Genomic DNA, 27,497 nt, shown 5'->3' with positions numbered 1-27,497 from the left:
CTATAAATCCGTAATTACCCAAAAACCATAATCAAACTGTAACTGAATTGGACCCTTTTTTGCATATTAGCCGGTTTCCAACTTTTTTACTGAACCGAACCAAAAATTCAAATGACCCAACCAAAACCAAACCAAAACTTGTAAATACATGAACAATTTCCAGAACCAAACAACAAAAACCAAAATATCAGAACCGAAATTAAATGTTCGAGACTGATAATGCATCTACATTTAAATGGTACAAATAAAGCATACTATTTTTACAAATTACTTAACTCTTTTAGTGTGGTATATATATAGTTTATACACGAATTCAGATATAAACAATAATTTTTATATCCGATTCCGACTTGCGGTCGAATCATAAAACCCGGTGCCGTATTAATCAAGTATTAACCAGGACTGAGTTATTTTCTTCTTGTATAATTCTATTATAAGTTCTACATGTTGATATGTTTCCACAAAATTTGGATTTAATGAAAACCTATTTATATATTAAAGTTTCTATAAAATCCAAAAACTCGTCATTAACCCGTGAGTCGACACTGGTTGATCTGGAAAAGACCAAAAAAAATTTTAAAATATTTTTTCATATAAATTATAGTAGCACTGATTATTATTTATTTCTCATTAAAATTGTATGTTATGCACTTTAATTTATAATTTTTGTAATGATCAGTGCTACTATAATTCTAATGCATATATTTATTTCTTTTTTTAGTAGCATACAATAAGTTCATACCTATTAAGAAAATTCAATTTATAATTACTGGAATGTGTTTTCTTAATGAATCATAGATGTAATCATATATATAATGAGACACTTTCTTCTCTTCTTAAGGTGTCCACATCAGATTTTAATAAATGTTTGTGGGATCCATCTTTATAATTTTGTATTAAAATAGTATGTATTCATATGAATATAACTAAATATCACTTAGTACAGTGGTTTATGTATCATTAAAGAAGCTCACAATCCGGGTTCAAATAGAGAACATATGCGTTTTGTATTTTTTTATGATTAGATTTAATGAAAGGCAATTATGATTTTTACAAGTCATCTTCTTCTTTAGATTTTTAGACTTTCTGCAATATTGACTCTGACATCTCATAATTTATCAAGAGTTATACATCAGTTTCTTCGTTTTTACCATTTTCATGAAAACTTCATGAATTTTTAAATATATTACTCGATTATAGGATGAAATGAGTGAAAATTAAGTTTTTAAAAATTTCGGTTTTTAGACTGAGTCATATTAAATCGCCATCGTTGGTGTCCGAATTACGTTTTTCCGGTGATTTTACGGCACTCGGCAGTGAGTTTTCGAACGTGATTATGTAATGAATTAATGATTGTTGGGTCATTTTAAATTAACTTGCGGCCTATGGCACTCAGTTTCTACATAACCTTTAAAAGGTGAGGCTGATGCGTCAGACATACCCAAAAAGCTTCCTAATCGTCTATTCTTTTGCATTGTCTTTGAATATGGCATAGGGTTCTCCCACTTTGTCGCTCAACTCTCACATCCAATGATAAACCATTACACTCTAAACCGCTCTATTCAGTGTCACATATCATTGAAACTCCTTAAATTGATATAATTTCATAGTCCTACTGAAAACTTGATTAGTATAACTTTTTTATGTTCTTTGTTCTACTTTCTGAAGTTGTCCGCTGAGACATGTACGCCATGGAGGGATTCACTAATTTCTCATACTTCAAATTTGAATTAGAACACACTGGTAGTTTCAAAGAGGAGACGAACAAAATTGTTTACACAGCTGATAACTACAGGAAAAACCAATGAAAAAGAAACACAACTTTTTGGACGGAGCGAGAGAGTTCACATAGATCTGAGAGGAGCTCATGGAGATTTGTTTTTTATTTCTGTTAAAAAATCTCGCCTTGACTATTTTATGGGTATGTATATATTATTGCGCTATGTTTAATAAAGGGTTTTACTATTGTGTGGGGTTTCTAAATTGGGATATATTATTATTTTCTTACATTTACATAGGTTGCGGATTTACTGGATAGCTAATGAAGATGTCAATTAGTCAGCGTATCAGATGTTGAATCTGAGTGGGTATATGGTCTATGTTTGACATATTCTTAAAAAAATGTTGTTAGATGTCGAATTCGTGAACACAAATCGAAAATTCTTTTAGAGATTCACGACTCCGCGCTTGCGTGGGGCTATATCCCTAGTGAATTAAATAAATGGGTATGTATCGCTTTAACTTTTAAGCACAAAAACCAAAGATAGAATTGCCATTAATGAGAACTAAATTTTCTTCGTAATTTTTTTTTGGAAATTTGACATTTTTATTAAAGAAAAAAAAGTAATGTTTCTCTTTTTATAGTATAGATGTACATTATAATTATAAAATTATAAAAATGGCACAGATTTTTAAATTACTTTTTAATTAATATTAATTTTTAATAATATTATATTACTCATTACAAAGTTAATTAATACATTTTTGTAACATTTAATTAATACATTAATTTATAAGAATATTTATATTTTAGTAGGATTTTGTTAGATTTTGTTTCCAATAGATGTTAGTAATAATATCTATAGTATAGTATACCAAGAATGTGTTAATGTTATAGCTGACGATGCATAGTTATGTAAAATGATGATTAATGATTTTATAGGTATGTTAGTTGAAACCGATGTATAAATCTCTTATATATTAATTGAGAAACATTACAACATTGTTTTATAGCCATGTGTCACCATGATAACGAAATTCAGAATTCTTAGAAAAATAGGTCCGTTCATCTTAATTGATATCAAATATTTTTGGTTAAACTAACTATCAAACTGATAAATAGTATACAAAATAATATTCTCATATTTTCCTTAAATAATAGTTACGGAATTACCTAATATGATTAACGTATATATGACAATTAATGTGTATGAATAATAAATATTTGATAACATTTTTTATCTTAAATTGCTAAATCATAATATAAACCCGTTCTGACATAGTTTCATTATAACCAAATAGTAAGTTTGAGATTACGTTAGATTCTTATACGATAAGTGATTTTTTGACCTAAAATATTTTTTTAAATGAGATCAGCCTATCACTAAACAAATTATGTAATTAACAAAAAAATTTAAAATTTTGTTTAAGGGTCAAAAATATTAATTCAATCAAGAATATAATTTTTTCATATAATATTTCTTAAATAATTTTCAAATAAATTTACCATGGGCAAGCAGGTCTTATCCTAGTAATTATATATAGTGCTATTCTAAATGATACAATTGATTTATAAATCATGAGGGCAAATCCTTCAAATTAATATAATTTATTAGTGGACATTTATCTATGAATGTGTAGTCGATTCATCTTACAGGAGACAGCAAAATTAAAAAAATAAACATTAGTAAACATTGGTTTGATAAAGGTTATTATTTATTGTCTATCACATTTTTGATCTATTCACGCACACGTACTTTCCGGAATTGTAGTAAGGTGGATATAATAAAATTAAGTAACGAACATTGATTATACATTAAAGGTTAGGTCTAATTAATAGGTCCAATAACCTTGTATAAATAGATTTTTTCAGAATGTTTCTTTTTAATATTATAGATGTTTTTCATCTATTTTATTAAAATATGATCATGTCCAATTAATAAATGCTTGGTCCAATAACATATTTCATTTATTTAAAAGACTATTATTTCAAACTAATATTAAATTAAAATATGATTACACAAAAATAAAATATAAAAAAATACTTTTTCAAAAAAAAATTATCAAAAGATATACTCGTCTGGCTGAGGAATAAAAATTTGAAAAGGCGACTCAGAATCTAATTAGATTATTGAAGCAGCAAAACACATATCTCAAAATTTGGCTGAGGGATAAGAAAGTAAATTACAGAGTACGTAGAAGACGGGTTGATTAAACAAATCGGTTTACGAGATTAAACAGTGCGGACCGGAAGTCGTTTTGGCCCATAAAGCCCAATGTACGTAATGAAGAAGTCTAAACTGAAAAAGTATTTTGCAGTTATTAATTACTTATTATTATTATTATTATTATTATTATTATTATTTTGCTAAAAGTTATTATGAATTTAGACACTGCAATATTGTTTAACACTAAATTATGTAGTGCTTGACCGCTGATGGGAAAGTGAAAATTTGTTTCGCTTTAAATACCTTTTTTCTTCTAAAGATAAACTTAAATATTTTATCTTATGTTAGTTAGTGTGAGCTAACTTTAACGGATTATAACCCTTGTCCCATATGTATTATTTGTCAAAGTGATAATGATTATTATTGAATTACATGTCTATGATATGGTGCCAAGCTCACAGACGAGATGGTGTTTGAATGGTCGCGCAGCCACAATAATGAGATTAATAGTAGGAGTAGGTGAGACGTATGTGCTGTGGCTATAAATAATCACATGAAAATATCGTGGTAATAAGTCAATAGTTTTTTATTATATCACAGTGTATATCAGTAGATGTAATCATTTTCCTTATGAACTTTTATAATTTTATAGCCTGGAAAAAACATTAACCTCATATTGATATGGTTTTTTGATTTGTCACTTTTGCTACCAAACTACAATATTCTCAAAGCTCACTCTTGCTACCAAACTACAATATTCTCAGATCTCTAATCATTTAGTCTGCATTACTGACCTGGCTATAAACTATTAGGTGGAAATTAAATTTTCACATGTGTTGCTAAGAGTGTGTCAGAAGATATACTAATCAGGAGATCGAGGACATATAATCTTCTGGATCGGGGATCGCTGGAAATGAATGATGTTTTGAATTGATTGATTACATATTATAATCCTTAACATTAGAAATTTAGAATCAATCAATTCAAAACATCATTCATTTAGTAATCACTAGTCCATAATATAATTACTTTACCTCCCTCTTCGCTTTTTCCAAGAAGTTTTCAAAAGTATACCATATACGACTTTGTCTACGCCTCATTCCCATTCGTTCTTACATGATCAATTCTTCTTCTTTTTTTGACATCCTCTTCAATTATTTATGACATCATAATTTATGACTTATTCTTCTAGAACATAAAATGACAAAAATCACAGACTGAATACTTTTCATTTCCGACAAATCTGGATCGTTACAAATTTGATTTTTATTAAGTTCATCGAAATTTAGAAAAACCAGATATTTAGCGATTCCTTGCGTCTTCTACAATTGAATTTTCTTTTGAAATCCCAAGAAAATATTAAATATTACCGTCAAAAATACGTATGTTGAAAGTCTTCGTCAAAGTTGGCTTTTTCATAAAATAACGAAGAAACACTCGTTCTTCTTCCTTGCCTAAGTTGCTAAATCAAATACTATAATTACTCACAAAATTATTCATTACATAGTGTTCCAAAAAAAATCTTACATTCTTTCATTCTTTTCCCTCAACAATTCACCCAAAAACATTAACGAGGGTCATCGCCATTTTCAAGATTTACTGAATTTTTTCTTTTTTCAGACAGAGACATGCCGGGAGGTAGACAGGGTGGTCGGAGAAGAAGCAGGCTACGTCTGAGCAACATCTACGCCTTCAAATGTCGCAAATCGAGGTTCCAAGAAGACCACTCACAGATAGGAGGACCAGGCTTCTCCCGTGTCGTCTACTGCAACGAACCCAACTCTCCGGCGTCGGAACGCCGTAACTACGCCGGAAACTACGTCCGGTCAACAAAATACACACCCGCTTCGTTCATACCAAAATCACTCTTCGAGCAGTTCCGCCGCGTCGCCAACTTCTACTTCCTCGTCAGCGGAATCTTGTCGCTGACTCCGCTCTCTCCTTACAGCGCCGTCAGCGCTCTGTTACCTCTCGGCTTCGTCATCCTCGTGAGCATGGTCAAAGAAGGGATCGAGGACTGGGGGAGGAAACGGCAGGACATAGAGGTGAACAACAGGAGAGTGAAGGTTCACGACGGGAACGGAACGTTCCGGGTAGAGGAGTGGAGGGATCTCAAGGTCGGAGATATAGTGAGAGTCGAGAAAGACGAGTTTTTCCCCGCGGATCTTCTGCTGCTCTCGTCGAGCTACGAAGACTCGATTTGCTACGTGGAGACGATGAATCTCGACGGAGAGACGAATCTGAAAGTGAAGCAAGGCTTAGAGGCGACGTCTTCGGCTTTACACGAAGACTCCGACTTCAGAGAGTTGAAAGCCGTCGTGAGATGCGAAGATCCTAACGCGGATCTCTACACGTTCGTTGGAACTTTGCATTTGGAAGAACAGAGACATCCGTTGTCGATCCAACAGCTTCTTCTTAGAGACTCCAAGCTTAGAAACACAGAGTATGTCTACGGAGCTGTTGTCTTCACCGGACCCGACACAAAGGTACAATCTTTAAGCTCTAAAACACGAAACTGCATCTAAAACAGAAGATCGACATGTGGCAACACGTGACTAGTCCGAACCACTTCTGTGGGGGGAGATACCTCTGTATATTAAAAAAGAAAAACTGCATCTAAAACTGATTTTGTAATCTTTTTTGTTGATAATAGGTGATTCAAAATTCAACTGATCCTCCATCGAAGAGAAGTAGAATCGAGAGGAAGATGGACAAGATAATCTACATGATGTTCTTCATAGTGTTTCTCATGTCTTTTATAGGCTCCATCATCTTTGGAATCGAGACACGAGAGGACAGAGTGAGAGCTGGAGGAAGAACAGAGAGATGGTACTTAAAACCAGACGATGCAGACATCTTCTTCGATTCTGACAATGCTCCACTAGCTGCCATCTTGCATTTCTTAACCGCAGTTATGCTCTACAGCTACTTCATTCCCATTTCTCTTTACGTATCCATCGAAATCGTCAAAGTTCTTCAGAGCGTTTTCATCAACAACGACATTCTCATGTACTACGAGGAGACCGATAAACCCGCGCACGCGAGAACGTCGAATCTAAACGAAGAGCTCGGAATGGTAGACACGATTCTATCCGATAAAACCGGGACGTTGACGTGCAACTCCATGGAGTTTATCAAGTGTTCTATAGCCGGGACGGCTTACGGGCGCGGTATAACCGAAGTGGAAAGGTCTATGGCTATGAGAAGCGGCGGTGCGGCTTTGGTTGGTAATGATCTGGACGTTGTGGTGGACAAGTCTGGTCCTAAGATCAAAGGGTTTAACTTCCAGGACGAAAGAGTCATGAAAGGTAACTGGGTTAAGCAACGAGAAGCGGCTGTCATGCAGAAGTTTTTCAGGTTGTTAGCTGTTTGTCACACTGCTATACCTGAGACTGATGAAGCCACCGGAGCCGTCTCTTACGAGGCTGAGTCTCCTGATGAAGCTGCGTTTGTCGTCGCGGCTAGAGAGCTCGGGTTTGAGTTCTTTAGCCGGACTCAGAACGGGATCTCGTTCCGTGAGTTGGATCTTGCAACAGGGCAGAAAGTTGAAAGGTTCGTTCCGTTTTATGAAACTGTAATGTCTTGAAATTAGAAACTAAACGCTCCTCTGTTTTTTTGCTTACAGGGTGTATCGGTTATTAAACGTTCTTGAGTTCAACAGCGCGAGGAAGAGAATGTCAGTGATCGTGAGAGATGAAGATGGGAAGCTTCTGTTACTGTCCAAAGGAGCTGACAAGTAAGTAACTGTAGAGATCGCTTTCTTTCTTGTTGATCTATATATATATCAAACTAATCTTGTTTTGGTTGCTGTGTGTGTAGTGTGATGTTTGAAAGACTTGCTAAAAACGGACGTAAATTCGAAGAGAAGACAAGAGAGCATGTTAATGAATATGCAGATGCAGGGCTAAGGACATTGATACTTGCATACCGTGAGGTTGATGAGAATGAGTACATAGAGTTCAGCAAGAACTTCAATGAAGCTAAGAACTCAGTAACAGCTGATCGGGAGAGCTTGATCGATGAAATCACTGAACAGATGGAACGTGATTTGATTCTCCTTGGTGCTACTGCTGTTGAGGATAAACTTCAAAATGGGGTATAGCTCTTTTGTAACATTCATACTCTTTAGTAGATATTTAAAAAAAAATATTTGTCTAATTATGATTAATCTGTTTAGGTTCCTGAGTGTATAGACAAGCTTGCTCAAGCAGGAATCAAGATTTGGGTTCTAACCGGAGACAAGATGGAGACCGCAATCAATATTGGGTAAGTAACTTTGTTATGTTTGAATCTAAACATTGTTCTTGTTTCATAGTTTCTGACATTCATGTCGGAAATCTCTGCAGGTTTGCTTGTAGTTTACTGAGACAAGAGATGAAGCAGATCATCATAAACCTCGAGACACCACATATAAAAGCATTGGAGAAAGCTGGAGAGAAAGATGCGATTGAACAGGCATCTAGAGAAAGCGTTGTGAAGCAAATGGAAGAAGGGAAAGCTCTAATCACAGGATCAAGCGGCTCTGGCTCTCATGACGCGTTTGCGTTGATCATTGACGGGAAGTCGCTAACGTACGCTCTTGAAGATGATTTCAAGAATCAGTTTCTTGATTTAGCCACTAGATGTGCCTCTGTTATTTGCTGCAGATCATCACCTAAACAAAAGGCACTGGTAATGTTTCTTTCTTTGGTGGATATGGGAGGTTTTAGCATATGACGGTTTCGGTTTGGTTAATAGAAGATTTGTTTTTGTTATGTTAGGTTACGAGGTTGGTCAAAACTGGAACTGGGAAGACAACATTAGGTATTGGAGATGGAGCAAATGATGTTGGAATGCTTCAAGAAGCAGACATCGGTGTCGGAATCAGCGGTGTTGAGGGAATGCAAGCTGTTATGTCTAGCGACATAGCCATTGCTCAGTTCAGATACTTGGAGCGTCTCTTGCTCGTCCATGGTCACTGGTGTTATAGCAGAATCTCATCCATGGTACATATTCTTTTCTCTATTAGATACTCTATAGTCTATACATACATCATCACATTTTCTCTAACTAGGTTTTTTTTTGCTCTGGCAGATATGTTACTTCTTCTACAAGAATATCACTTTTGGTGTAACTGTCTTCTTATACGAAGCCTACACATCCTTCTCTGCTCAACCAGCATATAACGACTGGTTTCTATCGCTTTTCAACGTCTTCTTCTCTTCGCTTCCCGTCATTGCTCTCGGAGTTTTCGATCAAGACGTCTCATCTCGCTTCTGTTACAAGGTAGGTCTACATTACTGCGATAAAACCTACTAAAACCCTAAATTCTCTGTATCTCCCATTAATCTTTGTTTTTTTTTCTCTTGCAGTTCCCATTGTTATACCAAGAAGGAGTTCAGAATCTTCTCTTCAGCTGGAAGAGAATCATTGGATGGATGTTCAATGGAGTAATCACCGCTCTTTGCATTTTCTTCATCTGCAAGGAATCTCAAGAACACCAACTCTACAACCCTAACGGCAAAACAGCCGGTCGGGAAATCCTCGGAGCGACAATGTACACTTGCATCGTCTGGGTGGTCAACCTCCAAATGGTTCTAGCCATAAGCTACTTCACTTGGGTTCAACACATTGTAATATGGGGCTCAGTTGCTTTATGGTACATCTTCCTCATGGTCTATGGAGCCATGGGTCCTAGCTTCTCCACAGATGCTTACAAAATCTTCCTTGAAGCCCTAGCTCCAGCTCCATCCTACTGGCTAACAACTCTCTTCGTAATGATCTTTGCTTTGATCCCTTACTTCGTCTTCAAGGCTATTCAAATGAGATTCTTCCCTGGTTACCATCAAATGATTCAGTGGATCAGGTACGAGGGTCATTCTAATGATCCTGAGTTTGTGGAGATGGTTAGGCAAAGATCGATTAGGCCTACCACGGTTGGTTTCACTGCGAGAAGAGCTGCTAGTGTACGACGGTCCGGTAGGTTTCATGATCAGCTTAAAAAGAATTTCATTGCTTTCTGAAGAGAAGAGAGATAGAAATGTCTCAGGCTTTTGTGAAATGTGAATATATATTTACTTGTATATAAATCAATCATCAAACATTACGATTTGATTTTCACCAAGTTTTCTTTTACTGAATGTTTGCATTATACTAAAAGGTGGCAAGAAGGCCTAGTCTTACAACAACCCATTCTAATATCACAACCCATTATTTTATCAAAAACAATATCACAACCCATTTCTAAACCCACTGAGAATTAAGAACCCATGTAAATTAGATACTAAACCGAACCAAGTAATATTGCCTTCAAGAGAGACAAGAGAAGTAGAGAACCAAAGTCGAATGATTGAACGACACCAAGCTTTGTTGAAAATGGATGTATATTAGCTTTTCTTTGCCCTGAGCAAATGGGTACGTAGGCCTACTTTTGTGATAGAGCTCATGACTTTTGAAGCAAGGAATATGTGCTGAATCAACTTGAACCTAAGAAGCAAATCTTTTTGTTAGGACATGAACCAAAAGATTTTTTTTAAGCTTAGTCTGGATACAAACAACTTTGTTTGATTTTTATTCGTTTTTTTTTTGTGTATGTACATCTCTAAATTTGAAGTTTAAACGGTAGAATAACTTTGAGGTTATTCTTTGGGTTAACTTGAGCAAAACATGTTTTATTAGTGAGGCAAAGTACACGCACGCGTTCTTCTCTACTTTGGTCCTTTTCTTTGTCTATATTCGCTTCAAGTATTTATTCCAAAAGCTGTTACAGTTGAATGAAAGAGACTCTTAATTATATTCACTGATTCACATACAAAAAGCCATCTCAATTGGAATTCAAAGTTTAAATAAGTATAGCTTACTTAACGAGAAAAAAAGAAGACAATTAAATTTTGTTATCAAAGAAACGAATTTTTCTTCTTCAACATTGAATATTTATTTATTTTAAAATAAAAGCAGGTAACCGTGAACAAAGAATCAAAAAGGCAAAAGAAAGAAAAAAGCAGAGAGAGAAGTGAGACTTGTGTTCTTGGCTTTTACCGATCAATCAGACCAATCCCTCGCTTTTTGGCATCTTCGTCTTTCTTCTTATTCTCTTTCGTTTCTTATATTTATCTGTTTTGAGTTCTTCAATCAATTCCTTGTTGGAATCACCCAGAGGAGAGAGAAGAGAGAGATGTACAATCAGTTGGCAGTATCTTCTTCTTCTTCTTCATCATCATCATCTTCTTCCTCTTACTATGAATCTTTGAAGATTTTGGAAGCTGATGTTCAACACGCTAATACTTTGTAAGTCCCTTTCTCTGGGTCTTTGTCTCCTTTCTCCTAAAGTTCAAGACTTTCTTTTTCGTTTTGATTATTAGTTGAGCTACAAAAGTAGGTGACGATTGTAGCATTCTCAAATGGAAACTTTCAGAAAGATGTTGTCCGCTTGATAAATTTACTAGCTTTTTAAGGTTCAGAGTTGCTAATTTAGGTTCTCTGATTTGTGTGCTTCGTTTACTGCACATGTTTGTGTTAGCTGAATCGTCGATGAGAAGTTGAGCTTTATCTTTTTTTTTTTCAGGGCAGAAGCAATTCCAATGGGGAAGAACAATGTGAGGCTTCAGATGAAACTGGTTCACAGCAACTTTGCTTCTTTACTACTCATCTTGTTTCGGTGGATTGATCTTTCTTGCTCATGTCTGCTTCCTCGCTACTTTAACCTCTTTCATGTTCTTGTCTACAAGGTTTGTTTCTTAAAAGTCCTATGTCATCTCAAAAACTTGTCTTCCTTTTTGACTGAAGTTTCTGATTTTGTTTGACATTTTTGCTTGTTCAGGTTCATTCTGATGGACAACCTAAGCTCACCACGCACGGTAGGAAAGCTACTATCAGTGAGTTCTATGGTAAGCAAACCTGTAACCATTGCTGAAAGATGCTAAATTGTTCATGTTTTTTAGCTTAAAGCACATTGTGGAAATAGCACATTGAGGTCTATTTTGTCAGTTTTTCGTCCTAACGTTGTCTTGTCTCTTGAAGGTGTGATACTACCATCACTTCAGCTATTACACAGCAACTTAGACGAGCTGGATACTGCAGACATCGGTTTTGACCTTAAAAGACTCAGCAAGAAGATAACAAGAGAGGCTCACAGTAGTAAATTCATCAATGCAGGGTTAGAGCGTGAGGAAGAATGTGGAATCTGTTTAGAAACTTGCACTAAAATGGTGTTGCCTAATTGCTGCCACTCAATGTGCATCAAATGCTACCGCAATTGGTACACTCACGCACAAGTCTTTTTAAGACCTTTTGGAAGGAGATTTCATTAACCAAATCTCCATTGGTTGCAGGAACTTGAAGTCTCAGTCATGCCCGTTTTGTCGAGGCAGCATAAAAAGAGTGAACTCAGAGGATCTGTGGGTGCTTGCGGGTGATAACGACGTGGTGGATACAAGGACAGCTTCAAGGGAAGACTTGTTCAGACTCCACCTCTACATCAATAGCCTTCCCAAGGATTACCCTGAAGCTCTCTTCTTGGTTTACTATGAGTACTCAAATCTGATTTAGAGAATCTGTACAAACAAAAACTATGTACAGATTTTTGTATTGTATAGAATGTAAAAACTGGCGTTGCCAAAAGCTCTCAGCTTTTACATGCTTTATCTATAACTGCGAAATACTACCAAAAAGCTTGAATACAGAAAATAATCAGTCACCAAACTCTCTAAACAGGGTGATTGCAATAACAAATGAAGAATCTTTAATAAAAACATAGTTTACAAATACATATGCTCATCTCCAAAGACAGGCTATCAGCAAACAAGGTATAGAGAAACATTGTATCAAATATCTGATGATTGAAGTAGTAAAGAGTAACTTAAACCAGTATAGCTTGGATTAAAATAAAGTATAGCTTAGATGCAGCAATCAGAGGTTAGTGTTTCAGTCTCCTCGTCTTCTCTTTCCATAGTCTGCATCTCTTGACCTGGACCTATGATCATCTTCTGCCATTCTTGATCTGCTTCTAGATTTCGAAGAAGATTGTCGTCCTCTATCCAACTCTTCAGAACCACGATCTCTGTGCTGCTTATACTCACGGTGACTATCTTTCTCGTCACGGTCTCTGTGTGGCTTATACTCACGGTGACTATCTTTCTCATCACGGTGACTCTTGTGCCTACTTCTATCACCACTGCTCACAGACCAGTCACGTTCTGTGGTTGTTGCCCTTTCTTTGTCTCGTGATGGCTTATTATCTTCTTTCTCTTTGTTTTCATCTTCATAGCCACCATATTCAGAACCACCCTCTTCACCACCACCACCACTAGCTTCGTTCCACATCGCTCCTGCATGACCTCCATTCATCCCCGAGCTACCCATCGCTCCCATTCCCGTGCCAAAGAAGGCGGGGTTCACATGAGGAGCGATCCCAACCATTCCCATTGCATTGACACCGGGATAAGAATGAGGCATCCCACCAGGGTAAGCAAGACCTGGAAACCCTCCATAACCATTACCTCGACCCATGAATGAAGGATCAAACCCACCAGCTCCTATCATACCCTGTGGATGCATCATACCACCAAACGATGGGCCATACGGTCCAGCCCCGGGACCGTTAGCCATGTTGTTTATCCCTCTAGCTCTCATTGCACCACCCCATTGACCTCCACGGTTTCCCATTCCTTGGCCACCGCGAGCAAATCCACCTCTCCCGTAGTTTCTTCCACCGTCTCCATTTTGAGTATTCATGTTGTTGTTGTTGTTACCTCTTCCCATTCCCTCATTCAACGGCCTTCTGTTTTGAATTTGGTTTTGTCCTTGGTTCCTCCCAGTGAAGTTAGCTCCCATCTGCTTCAGCGTTTCAGGAGAAGTAAAAGCTACAACACATGCTTTACCATTGAAAACAAAACCATTCATTCCTTCCTTGCAAGCGGCTGCAGCAGCTGAATCATAGAACTCAACCTGACAATACCCTTTGGATTTGCCACTCACTCTCTCGTCGAAAAACTTGATCTCTTTGACTCTTCCGTACTGAGAAAGAACACTCTCAACCTCTGCATCCGTCGTCCACCACTGCAACTCTCCAACGAAAACCATAGTGTTCCCATTGTCCACAACAAACGGCTGCGTGGGGCTTCTTCTGTTCACCATAGGATTTGGATTCACATTCATCTGACTAACAGGAATCTGCTGAGCTCCTTGAGGCACCGGCGGCTCAGGGACATTAACAGCATTCCCTGAATAACCATGGCTGTTTAACACAATAGATGTTGTTGATCCTTGTGGAACAACTTTATTGACTCGGACATCACCATTCATCCCTTTTGCGCCAAACGAAGATCCCTGTGTTGTTTCCGGTCCATTGATTCCACTATGGCCCTCATACTTCCCTTTAACTGCACCTCCTGCCATTCTAGGTTCGGCAACATTACTACTCTGAGCTTGAAAGCCTCCACTGACTTGAGCTGGTGGCTGAGGCTGATGATGAGCTTGGAAGAAACCCTCACCAACATTAACATCGCTATAGAGATCATCGTAGTCATCATCATCTCCCATCAGCTCTTCATCCGCAAGAGCAGGAATAGTGCCGCTTCCTTGGTGTAGCAGCTTCTGATTATCTTCTTCACTCATTGGATTCATAACAAAACTGGCCATAAAATACAACAAGAATTAAAAAAAAAAAAAGAACATAAACAATCCTATTACAATACCTCTTTACATGAACTTAAACAACAGATCCTGTCACAGAAATTACAAGTTTGCCTAGTCAATTAGGACGAGACTCTTTACAAGTCATTGATAAAGAACATCACATTGGGTCCAAATAAGAAAAACAGGAACTTTAGCTTGCAGATCTGAGATTTGGGACCTAAGCTCAACACATCTTCACTCCATTAAAAAGATTGGATCTTACAAGATTGGTATATACAGTCAGAGATCAAATTACATACATAGGTTTTTGAATTACAATGAAAGAGAGCTACTACACCTGTATATACAAATTGATAAAATCTATGATAACATTACAGAATCGCGAAAAGAGATCTAAGAGGAAAGTTACAATTTTTCAAGCTCCTGAATTTGTTCACAGCGTGGATCGGATCTTCTCCGTGAAACTCAACGGAAGTTTTGGATGGGATCGTCTTCTTCGTCGAGATGTTCTTTTCTTATCCGATTCGAACAAATCTATGACTGACTTCACCTTGATTCCTCTTTTTTTTTTTCTTTGTCAACAGTCGTAACAAACTTTTGTCTTATAATCTCGTGTTTTAATAATTGTCCAGAAAACTATGATATGGCCCAGTAAGGCCCTCTTATGTTGTTAAGCCAATTACACTATCTAAATAAGCACGTTTCCCGTCCATATATTAATCCATTAACACAATCAATTAAAACTCATAGTCATTTATGAGAACTTTTTTTTTGTCAAAGGAATAGCTCGGAATCATGAATTATTAGTGTTTTTCCAAAATCAAATTAATAGTATTAGATTGTACAATTAAAAAGAAAAACCTAAGAAATTATTAATTAATGATATAAAACTAAACTGTAGCAACTCTAACTTGTTCTTCATTCACAAACTTCCAGCAATCTCGTAAATCTTCAAATACGTGAGGTAGAAAAACTGTGTGAAGAGATTCAATGAAAGCGGCTAGGAACCATAATGAACATGGTATACCGAACCATAGGGTCAGACGTGGAGAAATAAAATAGAGGAGGTGGAGGAAAACAGCGAAGCCAAAGATGTGACAGGTGCGTCCAAAGATGTACATGTCATAAGCTTCGACTACGCAAATTGCCCAGGACCAACCCATGAAACTCCCTAGGCCAGAAAAGCCGTACGAACAAATGCAAAACTGGAAAAGTAAGTTATTTGCGGTAAAAGGAATCTTGTGGTGTGTTATATACAGGATTGCTGCAACGTTGAGGACTATGAGGATGAAGCTCATCACCAAGTCGTATTGTAAGTTCTTGTTTGTCCTGCAGCAACAATTTAAATTATTATTTTAGCCTAGAGGATCAATTTAGTATAGTAATGAATTAGTAAAAGAAAATAAAAAAAGTTCAATAGTTCTCACCACCAAGTACGGAAAAGGGTAGTAGTAGGCGTAGCATCAGCAACAGTTGTATCCGTCATGGCTTTCTCTGATAATTAATTGGTAACTGATCGACTGTGTAGAAGAAGACTCTCTGCAATCAAAGATGTAGCCCCTTCCTCAATCCCTAATGATATATATACAGGTAGGTTTGCATAAGCCAAAATACCCATTCCAAGCATGATTAGGATATTTCCTTTTTTTTTTTGTTAAACTGAAGGCTTTCATTAAAAACTTAAGATGGGTTTAGGGCCCAAAGGGCTTCCTTAGCAACTTGGTCGGCTTTAACATTTGCCGATCTTGAAATAAATTTAAAGACAATCGAATTAAAGAAGGTAGATAAGCGGTTGATATCATTAAGTACGCCAAAGACTTCGAGATTCATCTTCTTCTGGTTGATCAAGGTGATGAGCGTCTGTGAATCTGAGAAGATTGCAATGGATTCGAAACCGTGAGAGAGGGCAAAGGTTATGGCCGATCTAACTGCCAGAGTTTCTGCCATAAGGGGCGATGAGACCGAAGTTTCTGTCGCTGCATGTGATGATGAGGAGGCGCGATCATCAACTATCCAACCAAGTCCTGCAGAGCCCGTTGAAGAGTTCCAAGCTGCATCGGTGAAGATCGAGCATGGAAAAGGGCTTCTAGGGTTTGGTTCGAATCTGATGACCGGATTCATCGTTTTTGGATTTGTGGGAGGTTGCGCCAATATCCATTCCCTCGCATCGGATATGGCTTTGAGGATGGTGTCTTCTGGAGAGATAGATCTTTTCTCGAAGATTAGAAGATTTCTTGATCTCCACAGAGTCCAGATGATCCACGCTGAGAGCGATCCTGCTTCGATTCCCACTGGTGGTAAAGATGGGATATTTCCTTTTGCTTTCCTTTTTCAGTCACAAAAATGCTTTTTAAATCTAATTCCAATTCCAAAATTAAGTGAGATGGAGCTATGAAAATAAATTATATTTTCATTAAAGTAGTAAAAAACAATTTTGTCTAATATATTATTACTCCTGTAAGAAATCATCAGATAATCCGTAAAAGAAAATTATTTTAACTAGGGGTTGGTCCGCCCTACGGACGGGTGATTTATAATAAAAATATTTTATATTAAAATATAGTTAAATTTTATTAGATATTTGGAAGATTACTGTAAATTGAACATAATATATTTATTTATTTTTTAAGATCATATTGTAGATTTTATTAAATTTTGTTGGTCTGAGTGGAAAGAACCAGTAACACAGTGTTTTTTAAAGAAACATAAATTTTGCAGATCTATAAAATAAGTTAACAAATTGTTGCAGGAGTATATAATCATAAAATTTTGCATATCTATATGTTTCTATGTAATTCTTACTCTCGTAACTTTAACTCCATGGATTAATGATTTAAATCTCTAACCCTACATATGTTTTGTAACCAACACTAGAGGGGGGTGTATTCAACCGAGAGTTTTAGGTAATTTGTATTGAAATGACAAATTCACTATTATTCAAACATGAATTTTAAAAACTCATTTAAAATCCACTGTTATTGAACTTGACATTTCGTAAAGTATTCCAAAATCCACTGTTATTGAAAATATTTTAAGTTGTGGAATTTTAAAGTTTTGAGGTGATTTTAGGGTGTTTGGGTGGAGTTTCTTAGTTAAAAAAAAATAAAACTCAAATCACATGGTTTTAGGTGATATTCTAGAGTAGTTTAACAAAAATCACCTAAATCTCTGCAACTTATTAAAATCATCTAAAACTCTATTAAAAAACAAATCACATCAAATGTTAAATTGAATACATTCCTCAAAAATTCTTGAAACATTAATATTTAAAGTCAACAAATTAATATTTAAAGTCTCGTCTCGTGAATAAAACCAACAATAGGATTTATAAATAGTACTCCTAAACCACAAAGTCATTCTATAACTTAAATATAAAAATGACTGGCTAGATTATAATAGACCTTCTTCTTTTTCTACCTTTGGAGGCGATTTCCGGCGATTTGGTGTGGGCCGATACTTGCCTTTTTGGGCTTATTCTCTTTCCCTCATTTCGAGTGGATTTCAATTACCGACCCTTGGTTTCGGTCCCCATTTAAAGCTCTTTTCCTTTCTTCGCCTAATCACATAACTCTCTTCCCTCCTCTATTTCCTTTTTAAACTCAAACTTCCTTTTCTGCTTGTCGTGAGTATCAAGTATTCCTTTTCTAAAATGATCTCAGTAAAAGCTGGCTCTGAATATTGCCTTATTCAAAGTTTCTCTGCGTCTATTACGCTTGTCCTTCTCCCAAAAACTCCTCCTCACATTCTAGCCTTCGCCGCTCACTCTCGCCTGCAAAATCTCACGATGGCTGAACTGCTTCACAAAGCTATTGGTGCCATGTCCATTGAAGAAGAAGAACCGTTGGTCCTCCCCGACAGCCCCCAATTCACGGTGGTTGACGCCAACGAAACTAGCCTGCTGGGTCGTCTCTTGAACCCTGATTGTCAAATCATGGCTCGTATGATTGACTATATGCCGACGGCCTGGAGAGTCTACGGACGTGTTCGTGGTATTGCTCTTTCCAGGGATCGCTTCCAGTTCATCTTCCAGCGCGAAGAGGATCTCCTGACTGTCCTCAAAGATAGGCCTTGGTCGTACAACCGTTGGGCTATGGTGCTTGAACGCTGGACTGCTTCTCCTCCGACAGACTTCCTTAGCAAGATGGAGATTTGGATCCGTATCCGCAACATCCCAGCCAACCACTTCACTTCTGACACGATGTACAGACTTGCATCGGAAGTTGGCAAAGTGGAAGTGATTGCGTATGACCCAAAGGTATCTCATACGAAGGAGTATATCAGAGCTCTGGTCACATTCGATGTTGACAATCCTGCGAAAGCATCAAGAAAACTGTCAACAAAGAATGGCATGGTTAACATTGAATTTGAATATGAGAAGATTCATAAGCGATGTCACCATTGCCTTCGTCTCACACATGAGAAACCGAAGTGTCCTTATCGGAAAGCGGTGGGGCAACCAAAGAGTACGGAGACTTCCGTGCCTGTCAAGGCTCGTTCACATGATATGGAGAGGGTGCCTCCACGAGCTCAAACCCTTCTGATAGAGGGACCATCGTCTCAGAATGTGGTATTGGAAGGTCCTCCTGGTTTCCCTCCTCTGTTCCCTGAGTTATCAAAGGAAGAGCAGAAGATGGCAATGTTATATATCTCACACTCTGATGCCACTGAGAGACTGGCCCGCATCCAAAGAGTAAAACAGGGCATTGCAGATAATGCTAAGGAATCTTCACTGCGCCTAATAAGGATTACCAATGAACTGGATAAGGGGAAGGGCCATGTGTTTCATTACCCTGACAATCCTGTTATACCCCATGACAGAGAAGGAAGCTCGAGGCTCTTGTTGAAAGACGCTGCATCCGGTGAAGAAGAAGCTGAATCTTCAGCTACTCTGCCAACCTTTTTCTCTGCTCCTACTAATATTTCGACGGGTTTTCAGCTTGGCCCTTCTTCGGAAGGGCGAGTCTCCGGAAAATTAAATGTAGGCAGAACGCAGAGGAAGAGGCCCTCGTCATGGAAGAGGAGGTCAACGCCTGCTCCTCAGAAGGCGTTAGCTCCAATCCCTGCTGTAGAACCTTCTGTTCCCGCAGTCTCCAGTTCGAAGAGGAAACAGAACTCCTCTGCTTCGTTCTCAGACAACAAAGCTCCAAAACACACAGACTCTTCGGTGGCTTCCGTATTGAAGCCGCTGCTTCCCCAATGAGCATCTTCTGCTGGAACTGTCAAGGAGCAGGAAGCTCTGAGACAGTTCTCCAACTCCGGGAGTTTCGTCGCAAATACTTCCCGGACTTCTTATTTCTTATGGAAACTAAACAAAAGATTGGTTACATGAAAGGTTTGCAGCAGAGTTTGGGTTACGATCATCTTGTTACAGTTGAGCCGGTGGGTTTGAGTGGTGGACTGGCTGTGTTTTGGAAGGACAGCTATTCGGTGTCTGTTCTTTCGAGTGACAAAAGAATCATTGACATGAAGGTTGGGTTGGGATCTGTTGGTTTCTTCTTGACCTGTGTGTATGGAGATCCTGTCAAAGCAAAAAGACAGGAAGTTTGGGAGAGGCTGATTGACATAGGCCTTGTTCGTGATGAAGCTTGGATCCTTGCAGGTGATTTTAATGAATTGATGTCCAACGAGGAGAAGTCGGGAGGCGCAATACGTAGTGATGCAAGCTTCTGGGACTTTAGGAATATGGCAGAGAATTGTAAGATCAAGGAACTCCGCTATACAGGAAATTGCCTGTCGTGGATTGGGGTGAGAGACCGCGCTTGGGTTCAATGTCGTCTGGATCGAAGTTTTGGTAACAGTGAGTGGTTTTCTCTATTCCCTCGATCTAATATGGAGTATCTGGAGATGTGGGCTTCTGATCATCGTCCGATCAGAATTTTGTTCGTTCTAGAGAAAGAGGACCCAAGTCGAAGTACCTTTTTCTTTGATAATCGGTGTATCAACAAACCAGGCTTCGAGGAGGTAGTGAAGCAAAGCTGGGGCTCAACTGAGCTTGACACCAGCAACACAATGGATCGGATTGGTCGTTGCCGTAAGAACTTTCGGAAATGGAAAAAGAATTCAGATTCGAACTCCAGGACCAAGATTACTCGTCTTCATGCGGAGCTAGAAAAGGAAATTGCGAAACGCAATCCTTCTTTCTACTTTATGAAGAAACTAAGAGTTGAGCTAGCTGAGGCTATCAGAGAGGAAGAACAATATTGGAGGCAGAAATGCCGTGAGGAATGGCTTCGCTCTGGCGATAGGAACACTAAGTACTTTCACAACTGTGTGAAAGGAAAACGCCTTAAGAATCGTATTCTTATGTTATTGGACGAGCTGGGGCAGGAGCACTTCACTGAGGGGTCTAAGGGCAATATTGCTGTCGAATACTACAGAGAGCTATTCAGAAGCTCAAACCCTCATGATTTGGATTCAGTGTTTTGTGGTTTCAGAGGTCGTGTCTCAGAGGAGATGAACTCTCGACTCACTGCTCCAATCTCTCCGGAGGAGATTAAAAAAGCTGCCTTTAGTATTAAAGGAGCAAGTGCGCCTGGTGAGGACGGTCTGACTGGGATCTTTTACCAGAAATTTTGGCATATAGTGGGTCCTCAACTCACTGCGGAGATTACCCAATTCTTTAAAACATCAGTCATGCCTGAAGGTTGGAACCATACTCAGTTGAGCCTCTTGCCAAAGATTACGAAACCGACGAAGATGCAAGATCTCAGACCAATTAGCCTATGCTCAGTGCAATATAAAATTATATCCAAGGTACTCTGCAATAGGCTGAAAGTGATCTTACCTCAGATCATTTCGGAAACTCAAGGAGCTTTCGTAGCTGGTCGTCTTATCTCCGATAACATCCTCATTGCACATGAAATGGTTCATGGCCTTCGTACTAACCCCAAAGTATCTGAAGAATGTATGGCCATCAAAACTGATATGTCAAAGGCATATGATCGTGTTGAGTGGAACTTTCTAGAGGCTTTGATGGAGAGAATGGGCTTCGATAGAGTGTGGATACGATGGATCATGTCATGTGTGAATACTGTGTCCTTCTCGGTGTTGCTCAATGGCACTTCTCATGGGTTCATCAGACCTGAGAGAGGCATCCGTCAAGGTGATCCCTTATCACCCTTCCTGTTCATTCTATGTGCTGAAGGCTTGGTATCTTGCCTCAATACAGCAGAAGAAGAGAAACGCATCACGGGCATTAAGTTATCAACCTCGTGTCCTTCGGTGCATCATCTCCTATTTGCTGATGACAGTTTATTGCTATGCAAGGCATCCACAAATGAAGCCGATGAGATCATGAACTGTCTGAAGTTATATGGCCAAGCTTCTGGTCAGCTAATCAATCTTCAAAAATCCTCTGTTATCTTTGGTTCTAAGGTACCAGACAGTGTAAAAATGGAGATTAAGGAAGTCTTGGGTATCGATCAGGAAGGAGGAGAAGGCTACTACTTAGGCCTACCTGAATGTTTCAGTGGCTCCAAAGTTAAGCTTTTAAGCTTTATCAAGGAGAAGCTTCAAGGCAGACTACAAGGCTGGTTTGCTAAATCTCTCTCCCAAGGTGGAAAGGAAATATTGCTTAAATCAGTGGCACTGGCGTTACCTATCTATGCAATGTCTTGCTTTAAACTTCCTAAAGATGTCTGTGCAAAGATTACGAGCATAATGATAGAGTTCTGGTGGAGCTCGGGAAGTAACAAGAAAAAGATCTCGTGGGTAGCCTGGCAAAAGCTTTGCAAAGATAAAGAGCTCGGTGGTATGGGCTTTAGAGAGATTGAAAAATTTAATCAATCTCTTCTTGCTAAGCAAGCATGGAGGATCTGGTCCAATCCCACGTCGTTGGTAGCTCGGATTTTAAAGCAGAGATACTTTGCTAGATCCACCTTTCTCGACTGTGGCGTAGGAACTAGACCATCCTATGCGTGGAGGAGCATTCTTCATGGGAGAGAACTCTTGTCTCAAGGCCTGCTACAGAAGATTGGAGATGGAACAAATACTAGAGTGTGGACCGACAACTGGATCATGGATGTCACGCCGAGACCTCCACGCTACCAGCAGGATGGTGTTGTTGATCTCACACTAACAGTTAACGATCTCCTTGACCCTCTAAGTGGTAGTTGGAATGTTCAGAGAGTCAGAGAGCTTATATATGAGGACGATGTGGAGTTAGTGTTGCAAACAAACTTTAAGCTATCTTCTCAAGATGTTCGGTGTTGGGGATTCTCTAAGAATGGAGTTTATAATTCTAAGTCTGGGTACAAACTGGCTGAAACCTTACAGTTGAACCAGAATGGCTCGGCGTCATCCCTTCCTCCTATTGAAAAGAGACTCTGGAGAGACCTATGGAAGACGAAAACAACTCCGAAGATTAAACACTTCATGTGGAGGGCACTCTCAGGTGCCTTGGCAGTGAAGCAAGGTCTGCGCTCTCGAGGTATTGTACTTGATACAACGTGCCCTCAGTGTGGTACTGCAGCTGAGACTATCTGTCATGTTCTGTTCCATTGTGAAACGGCCAAGGAAGTTTGGGCCTTGTCCCAAATTCCTCTACCTCCAGGAGGTTTTGCACTTAACTCAGTCTGGTTGAATTTCTATCACCTGCTTTCAGTGTGTAAGAAATCTCCTCTTGATTCGGCTGCTGTACTTTCCTTCCCTTGGATCCTTTGGCAATTATGGAAGGCTCGCAACACTCTTATCTTTGAGCAAACTCAGCTTTCAAGCTCAGTCATCCTAGCTAAAGCATCGGAGGAAGCTGCTATGTGGATGAACATCCAGTTATTACCTCCAGAAGGTTCCTTAGTAGCTCCTCTGCCGGTAGCTCAGAGTCCTCACTGGGTTAAACCACCTCGTGGGACTTACAAATGCAATATAGCTTCCTCATGGATTAGCCCCACACATATCTCAGGAGCTGCACTGCTAGTCAGAGATTCGTCTGGCCTCCCATTGTGTCATAGCAGGCGTTCCTTTGGCCACACTTCATCAGCCCTAGAGGCAGAGCTCCAAACTATCGAATGGGCAGTTGATGCTCTCTGTGATATTCATGTCAAGAGAGTGATTTTAGAAATCTCCTCCCCTGCAGCAATGGAAGCTTTGTTCTTGCCTGATCTCTATCCTCTATTTTCACAAGGTATCTCGAAAATCCTGAGGAAAATCCACTCCTTTGATCTAAGCTTGTTGTCTAATGTTCCAAAAGAGACTAACTCATTAGCACTGCAAGTCGCTGTGAGTGTCACTAGGGACCGTAGACTTCAATCTTATATGGCAAGAGGCGGTCCGAACTGGTTATCTGACTCTACTAGAGCAGAAGCAATGAATGGTGGTCTGGCTACATTCACTACTCCCAGCTTGTAGGCTGCTTGTCTCCGGCAGGACCTTACCCTCTTCCGTACTTTGAAACTGCTTCTCTTTGGACATCTACTGATGTTCTTTTCCTTTTTGTTTTCTCTCTGCATTGCTTTTCTTTTGTTCCTTTCCTAGGTCTGTCCTTTTTTGTTTTGAGTTTGTTCTCAGTTACTTTCCTTGTCGTTGACAAGTACTTTTTGAATGAAGTATTCTTTGACAAAAAAAAAAAAAAAAAACCACAAAGTCTCGTCTCGTCTCAGTGTAAGAGTGTTTTGAGTCTCAATCAGTCCTGGTCTTCAACACTTAATCATTGTTGCGGGTATTCTTGGCGAAGCGACCTTCCTCATGAGATAATTCCTCCTCTCCAAGGTTTCAATTGGATCATCTACGGCCATGTATGTCCTTAAGCCATCACATGAGCAGTGAAACTTCTTATGTTCAGCCACTGGTGTCAGAACAGATGGAGTTCTTTTCAAATCTCCAACACCATGCATATCATCACCATAGTTGCCATTACCTCCACACCCATGATAAATTTCGAACAATAATCACATTATGAATAGGTAATTGGACTTGCGTGGTTCTCAAATTAGGTAAGGGAGGGTGCTGGTGGTGATCGATATTACCATGAGTTGTGCAACCTCTGCTTTGTTATTTCAACGTCAAAAGCAACGAAGATGGCTGAGTCTGTTGGATCCGTGACGACCATCTGAACACAAAACCTATATAGTGAAATGTTACGATTGTGTAAGTGATTTGTTGGCTGAACATTTGTATATAGACTAGAAAAAGAATTCTTAAATATAAATTCGATTGCAATACCTCACAGCACCAACTGCAGTGTCTTCGTGGCACCAAGCGCAGTTTTCGGTAGCATTTAGAGCAGAAGTTGTAGCACCATCCATTAGTGGTGTCAATGTCACGGACCTAGGCAGTGCACAGAAACTCTGCAGTCTACATGGTCAATAGCAGGAGGAAAGTAATATGCATGGAGAGGTCATGATTCATGAGCTAACATATATCTAAAATGAAAAGAATAGAGTTCACCAACCTGCAATGGAGAGTTAACAACGTTGTTGTTCAGCTAAGTAAGAGTTATTGGTTCAGTTTTATTCATACCTCCATACTTGGAAGCTGTGGAGCTGCTAAAATCATCATATCCAGATAACCTAGTAAGAAGAAAAATCCCCTCATGTTTGAGAACAACGTCCACATTTTTTCTTAGACAACAGTTCTAGTCTGGTATGTCTTACGCTATAAGAACACTCTAGCCAGTAAACAATTCATTGTCAAATAGAAGTGTGTTACCGAGGTAGCATTCAGGAAACGCGGACCTGCAATGACACATTAGAAAATTTAGTATGCTGGTAAGATGAGGGTGTCTTAAATCACTATCTAAAACATACAATGAGAGATACTATATAATATAATTCTATGCAATATACACATTCTTCACCTTATATGAGATACTACATTAAACCGAAATACAGTAATATGAATCTGAAATACAATATACAAAAGCAAAAGCGGTCAGCAAATAGAACAGCTTCGAAAATATACTTCCCAAGAAGCATCTAATATTATAAATGCTTAAGGATTACCCGGCTAACAAAGCCTTCAGTCTGATCTGCAGAATTGAATCTCCCGAGGACTACGCTGTGGGAGATGTGTCCACGGCCTCGAGATGGTCCACCATTAGTACCATTTCCTGCTAATGAAACAATAAGTTGAAACTACTTTTAAGAGCTCCATATATAGGCTATGTTGACTGCGCTTTCAACACACAAATACCAAAAAAAAAATGGATATGAATATAATTACCATCATTTGCATTAGCTCCTTCTGAAGGCGTACCAGATGAAGGCATTGATTCTGCTGGATGCCTCACAACCAAGTGCAAAGTATGCCCATTCTCCAAATCTAAGATGATGTCAAGTTCAACTATACTGAAATAATCAAGCGACGGAAGAAAAGAACCGACATAAACTACAAATCTGTTTCAAGATAAAAAGAGCGCCTTTCTTTTGGCATGCCTATACAAAATCCCCAAAGGAATACATTACAGAACATGTATGCAGAGAGTTACGACAGATGTTGAAAATCTGAATCTGAACTAATAAAAAAAAAATCATCAAGTAGGATGCGATACTCAAAGAGTGATCAGAAACGCGACAGATAGCTTTTCTTTTGGTAGCAGAGAAATTCCTGAGGCTGTGGTTCCTGGACAACGATTAGAGGAGACGAAGCCTTGCACTGACCTGTTGGGAAAAAAATCAGTGAGTTGTCTGTCAAAGAGATGGGGATTAAAGGAATCTATAAAAATAAACAATTGTATATGTGTAGCATCTCAAACCAATAACAATCCCCCTTTTGCAGTGTTTCTAGCCTCCCAAAAGTGGATCATAAAGAAGCCTAATTCACAATCCGCTGACACAGAGAGATGTCACGGCGACTTGGACTTACCGGAGTTCAGAACAGATTTCATGGCCATCACTTGTTGTTCTCCTCTAGAGGGTTTTGGATATTGACCAACGAACGATTCGAGAAAAATGATTGTATAAGAGAGAAAAAAGTAGGAGATGGAACGACAACATCTGTAATGAAAAGAGTAAATAAGGGAATTGAATGGTGAAAGTGGATTGTGATTATTACAGAGATATGAAACGATGAAGCTGAAGTGTAAGAGTCGGGGATAGATCGACTCTCAAAGCTTTTCAGGAAAAAAACGTTTGTCGGGCTTTGTAGGCTGATGTGGATAAAGTAAACATTCTGATTGGTTGATTTAAAAATCTGACGTGGATAGCCTACCTTTGCTTGTTATTCTGCTTTTAATTATTGTTTGATTTGATTTTCAGTTTTGATGTTATTTAGTTTCTATTTAATATTTTAAATTATATTCTTGGTTACTTTATACTCTTGAACTCTATCATATTTCCTTAACGGATAGAATTCTTCTTCCTAGGTTAACGAGAGAGAGAGAGAATCATCTTTCGATTTTGATGGCTTTGTTAGGGTTTCTTATGGGTTTTGAATCTTTTGATGCTGAACGATGATGATATGTGTTCTTGAATTGAGTAAACCGGATTGGATGTTTTCATTTTCTGAATTTCTGTTAAACCGGTTTAGTTAGATTTGGTTATCAGATAACAAATCAATGCAGTGGTTATCAGATAACAAATCAATGCAGTGGTTCAGTGTATATAACTAAATCATATAACTGACAGAATCATACACGATAATGGTAGTAGTAGAGACTTAAACCAGTATAGCCTGGATTAAAAGAAGTATAGCTTAGATGCAGAAACAGAGGTTAGTTTTTTCAGTCTCCTCGTCTTCTCTTTCCATAGTCTGCATCTCTGGACCTGGACCTATGATCATCTTCTGCCATTCTTGATCTGCTCCTAGATTTCGAAGAAGATTGTCGTCCTCTATCCAACTCTTCAGAATCACGGTCTCTGTGTGGCTTATACTCACGGTGACTATCTTTCTCATCACGGTGACTCTTGTGCCTACTTCTATCACCACTGCTCTCAGACCAGTCACGTTCTGTGGTGGTTGCCCTTTCTTTGTCTCGTGATGGCTTATTATCTTCTTTGGTTCATATATAATGGTATGTGTGATCTTTTTTTCAGCAGGATCAAGCACATCAATTTAATGTCT

General features: G+C 38.6%; 5 protein-coding genes and 1 long non-coding RNA gene across 9 annotated transcripts; 3 read left to right on the top strand and 3 right to left on the bottom strand.

The window, feature by feature from the left end:
* The first annotated feature begins 5,253 nt into the window (after positions 1-5,253).
* Positions 5,254-9,990, top strand: LOC108812585 (probable phospholipid-transporting ATPase 11). Its single transcript, XM_018584879.2, has 9 exons — positions 5,254-6,373; positions 6,541-7,439; positions 7,513-7,623; positions 7,707-7,983; positions 8,065-8,153; positions 8,234-8,558; positions 8,648-8,872; positions 8,961-9,152; positions 9,239-9,990. Exons 1-9 carry the CDS (start codon positions 5,516-5,518, stop codon positions 9,887-9,889), a joined length of 3,627 nt encoding a protein of 1,208 aa, XP_018440381.1. The 5' UTR covers positions 5,254-5,515; the 3' UTR covers positions 9,890-9,990.
* Positions 9,991-10,825: 835 nt separating this feature from the next.
* On the top strand, positions 10,826-12,515 carry LOC108813663 (E3 ubiquitin-protein ligase AIRP2). Its single transcript, XM_018586289.2, has 5 exons — positions 10,826-11,153; positions 11,431-11,593; positions 11,686-11,752; positions 11,886-12,123; positions 12,197-12,515. Exons 1-5 carry the CDS (start codon positions 11,041-11,043, stop codon positions 12,411-12,413), a joined length of 798 nt encoding a protein of 265 aa, XP_018441791.1. The 5' UTR covers positions 10,826-11,040; the 3' UTR covers positions 12,414-12,515.
* Positions 12,516-12,583: 68 nt separating this feature from the next.
* LOC108813662 (uncharacterized) lies at positions 12,584-15,118 on the bottom strand. Its single transcript, XM_018586288.2, has 2 exons — positions 14,911-15,118; positions 12,584-14,496 (listed from the first exon to the last, which is right to left on the bottom strand). Exon 2 carries the CDS (start codon positions 14,487-14,489, stop codon positions 12,789-12,791), a length of 1,701 nt encoding a protein of 566 aa, XP_018441790.1. The 5' UTR covers positions 14,490-14,496; positions 14,911-15,118; the 3' UTR covers positions 12,584-12,788.
* Positions 15,119-15,303: 185 nt separating this feature from the next.
* Positions 15,304-16,063, bottom strand: LOC108808355 (uncharacterized). The gene is made up of 2 exons (XM_018580517.2): positions 15,929-16,063; positions 15,304-15,830 (listed from the first exon to the last, which is right to left on the bottom strand). Exons 1-2 carry the CDS (start codon positions 15,985-15,987, stop codon positions 15,392-15,394), a joined length of 498 nt encoding a protein of 165 aa, XP_018436019.1. The 5' UTR covers positions 15,988-16,063; the 3' UTR covers positions 15,304-15,391.
* A 2,087-nt stretch (positions 16,064-18,150) lies between these two features.
* Positions 18,151-19,701, top strand: LOC108836350 (uncharacterized). The gene has a single exon (XM_018609514.2). The coding sequence runs from the start codon at positions 18,151-18,153 to the stop codon at positions 19,699-19,701; it is 1,551 nt and encodes a 516-aa protein (XP_018465016.2).
* A 4,375-nt stretch (positions 19,702-24,076) lies between these two features.
* LOC130495894 (uncharacterized) lies at positions 24,077-26,538 on the bottom strand. 4 transcript variants are annotated; one of them, XR_008934888.1, is made up of 8 exons: positions 26,301-26,538; positions 25,659-26,095; positions 25,439-25,548; positions 25,294-25,337; positions 25,091-25,171; positions 24,660-25,006; positions 24,464-24,559; positions 24,077-24,354 (listed from the first exon to the last, which is right to left on the bottom strand). It is a non-coding gene; the product is annotated as an uncharacterized LOC130495894 (long non-coding RNA). The 4 variants fall into 4 exon arrangements; XR_008934887.1 differs by having other exon boundaries at positions 25,439-25,545; XR_008934886.1 differs by lacking the exon at positions 25,294-25,337.
* Positions 26,539-27,497: the final 959 nt, after the last annotated feature.

The sequence above is a fragment of the Raphanus sativus genome, chromosome 6 (assembly GCF_000801105.2).
Source record: "Raphanus sativus cultivar WK10039 chromosome 6, ASM80110v3, whole genome shotgun sequence".
Taxonomy (NCBI): Eukaryota; Viridiplantae; Streptophyta; class Magnoliopsida; order Brassicales; family Brassicaceae; genus Raphanus; species Raphanus sativus.
Note: the sequence above shows the minus strand (reverse complement) of the source record. Positions and strands in the feature narration are given on the sequence as shown.